A 2,873-nucleotide genomic window follows, 5' to 3' on the forward strand; every position below is an offset into this window, starting at 1 on the left:
CGATTCCTGAGAGAGCACTCGTAGTATTGAAGCAATGAAAGCCATTGGGTTTTCAATGCATGTGGCGATGCCTATGCTAAAATATCTTCTCAAGGTGTATCATAACAACTGGGAATACATTGAAGCCGAGAATTATAGAGTTCTCACAGATGCCATACTTGATGCACCGGAATCTAAGGTGCATATTTTATTATCAGCATGAGTTTCAAACGTGATGTAGAGGGTTCTATTTTGTTTATTTGATGGCATTTTTTAAATTGATTTTATCTTTTCAAGATGTTGCTCCGAAGAACAAGATGATTGACAATACATGAAACCCTTCTTTTGCTTTTGTGTCTTTTTGGTTTTTATCATGGTCAATTGAACCAGGACTTAAGTGTGGGAACAATGATGTTTGGAAAGTGATGAGTTTGAGCCTTACAGAATGACTCTAAGATAGGAAGTGACTGAGGACATATCACCTCAACCTTCTCGTACGTCTGAAAGATGTGGACCAATTTCACCTCAAATAAAATAAATTGCAGAGAAAGGAGTGTCCACTCATGCTCATGATCAAGCTAGTCCCATGCAAGCTGATTCTGGATCACCTATGAAGACCTATTGATTAGGTAGACAGCCAGCACATGACAATCCAGGAAATGCTGTCCATTTCAGCAAAGATTGAACCAGGCACTGAGGTTCTGCAGAAGAATGACACGGTTGACCATCATATGGCTTTTATCAGGCCCAGAGATGAGCCATATGATGATGATTCTATAGGGTTTGAGACTCCTGTTGCACTGATATATCCCTCCCACCCAATTTCTAACCCAATTCCTGCTGAAAGCAAAGGTATATCTTTCTTCTTGGTATTTATTATATATTAATTCAAATTTATACAGATCTCGAGGTTGTTTTTTACTGATATACTGGTAAATTTATGCACTTGCAAGTGCCAGTCTTGAGATGGCTGGTTTTGTTCAAGAGCACTTTTTCCTAAAAAAAATAGGACTCAGCCACTCCCATAATTCCAAAACGTGTGGTTGTGGTGCATAATGACATTTTTCCATTATTGAATTATATGATCTTGTCAGATTAGCTGACCATAGTCGCTATATTCAAACCATATTACTAGAATTATTCAAACCATATTTCAGCTGTTCTCATCATATTTTTTGACAATAAATTTATTTGTTTGTGTTTAGTATGAAGAATGTATAAAAGATTGTGATGAAGCTGTTGAGAGGGGTAGATAACTTCATTTAGACTTCAAATGATAGAAGGGCATTGACTTGGAAAGGAACCGCACTAGTGAAGCTTGCTAAATGCTCAAAGTACTATTAACCCAAGTCTATTTATGTCTTTTTCTCATATGTAACCCAAGTCAAAGTACTAAAGCCATATTCTATATATATTCATATGTAACCCGACACCATTTATGTCTTTTGTTTCAAAATTGAAATGATTTTGTCTATTTAGATGCAGGGCATTTCCAATCACACTATTTTTGATTAATCTTTATACTGATTTCTTAAAATTTAAACATGCAGTTCAGGATAAAATTACATTGAAAGTAGGAAATATTTGAAAAAATTGACCTAACAAATAGGCAAACCCAATCAACTCCTCAAAAGAACATTGACATGTTTCTGTACATTGTCACATTTGTAGTGCTGGTGAAGATGGTGATTTGCCACTGTTAAATTATGTTGTATAGCATGTGTTTGTATCTCATTGTGCATGTGCATGCACCTTTGAGCTGTTGAAAGTTTACTATGCAAAGTTATGCATAATATCATCCTCTGATGTATGTGCATGTGATATCTAAACTTCATTTAATTTCAGTGTTGGATATGCAAGAGCTACTTCCAACTGATTGCATTGCACTATATCATGGTTGCTCGCCCCTCCCCCTGTTTAAGGTAAGTTTTGCATGGTTTGGCTAGTGATGTTGCGGGCCCTTTTCGACAAGTTCAATGTAGGAACTTAGCTTCCTAGATCAATGCAGTTGCATCTCTATTAAAATAATGCTTGTGATTTCCTTCTTGGTTTCGTTGGTATGACTAAGATGTGTAACAGGATGTCACATGATGTCAAGACTGAAATGAATCCTGCATTAACTCCACAGATGCAGGACCTGATGGATCATTATTGGAGCACCAAGTGGTAACCATTCATGCATCAAACTATAATGCTTTTCTTTTGTTTCTCAGAATTGCTATTACAACATTTTTTAAGACATTAGTCTAACTAACTTTGCATATCCCTTATCTAATGGGGATCAAGTAACAAGAAGAGTTTCCATGATTTTACCATCCTATATGATGACAGATAATTTGGTTATTATACTTTCCCAGTCTCTCAAAAAGAAATAAGCAAAGGAACATTCATTTCTGATGATAAAGACAAGATGTGATGGGCAAGAGTTTGGGGGATGTGTTTTGTGAGGTTTCTATTTCTTATGCAACTGAGCCCCATGCTCCATTGCTTGTAAAGGCAAAAGTCAAACTTTAATAAAACGTATTGTGGGCACTCACATCGTTTATGGAAAGATTATGTATGAATCTATATACATATATTTTAATAGTGACTTAAACTTTAAAATAATATATATTATATATATAATTATTTTTTTGTAAATTCAGGTCAGGGATATGATGGATGGTGCCAAAGAAAAGATAGAGATTGTCTTGCTGATGCTTCATAGGTTGATGGACTCTCAAATTTGCAAAGTTAAACTTTTTGATGTCATCAATTTAAGTTTACTTTATTCTCTTTTTGCTGTAAGAAAGTGAGCTTAGAACTTATGCATAAAGTGCAAGAGATCAGCTAGAATTTGTTTATTCCATGTTTTGAGTTCTAGTATTTACTTCTTTATATTCAGGAATCTGATG

General features: G+C 35.2%; 1 protein-coding gene across 7 annotated transcripts; it reads left to right on the top strand.

Moving 5' to 3' along the window:
* The first annotated feature begins 384 nt into the window (after window positions 1-384).
* LOC140852535 (uncharacterized) lies at window positions 385-2,678 on the top strand. Of its 7 annotated transcripts, none has more exons than XR_012135424.1 (4): window positions 385-831; window positions 1,825-1,901; window positions 2,059-2,145; window positions 2,625-2,662. XR_012135424.1 is itself a non-coding variant. In XM_073245870.1 (4 exons), the coding sequence occupies exons 1-4, from the start codon at window positions 624-626 to the stop codon at window positions 2,635-2,637; spliced, it is 396 nt and encodes a 131-aa protein (XP_073101971.1). In that variant the 5' UTR covers window positions 385-623; the 3' UTR covers window positions 2,638-2,678. The 7 variants fall into 7 exon arrangements, 4 of the variants coding, with proteins under 4 accessions (XP_073101971.1, XP_073101972.1, XP_073101970.1 ...); XR_012135423.1 differs by lacking the exon at window positions 2,625-2,662 and adding an exon at window positions 2,311-2,479; XR_012135425.1 differs by lacking the exon at window positions 2,625-2,662 and adding an exon at window positions 2,337-2,355.
* The last annotated feature ends 195 nt before the right edge of the window (window positions 2,679-2,873 follow it).

Source organism: Elaeis guineensis, chromosome 11, assembly GCF_000442705.2.
Source record: "Elaeis guineensis isolate ETL-2024a chromosome 11, EG11, whole genome shotgun sequence".
NCBI classification, from domain to species: Eukaryota; Viridiplantae; Streptophyta; class Magnoliopsida; order Arecales; family Arecaceae; genus Elaeis; species Elaeis guineensis.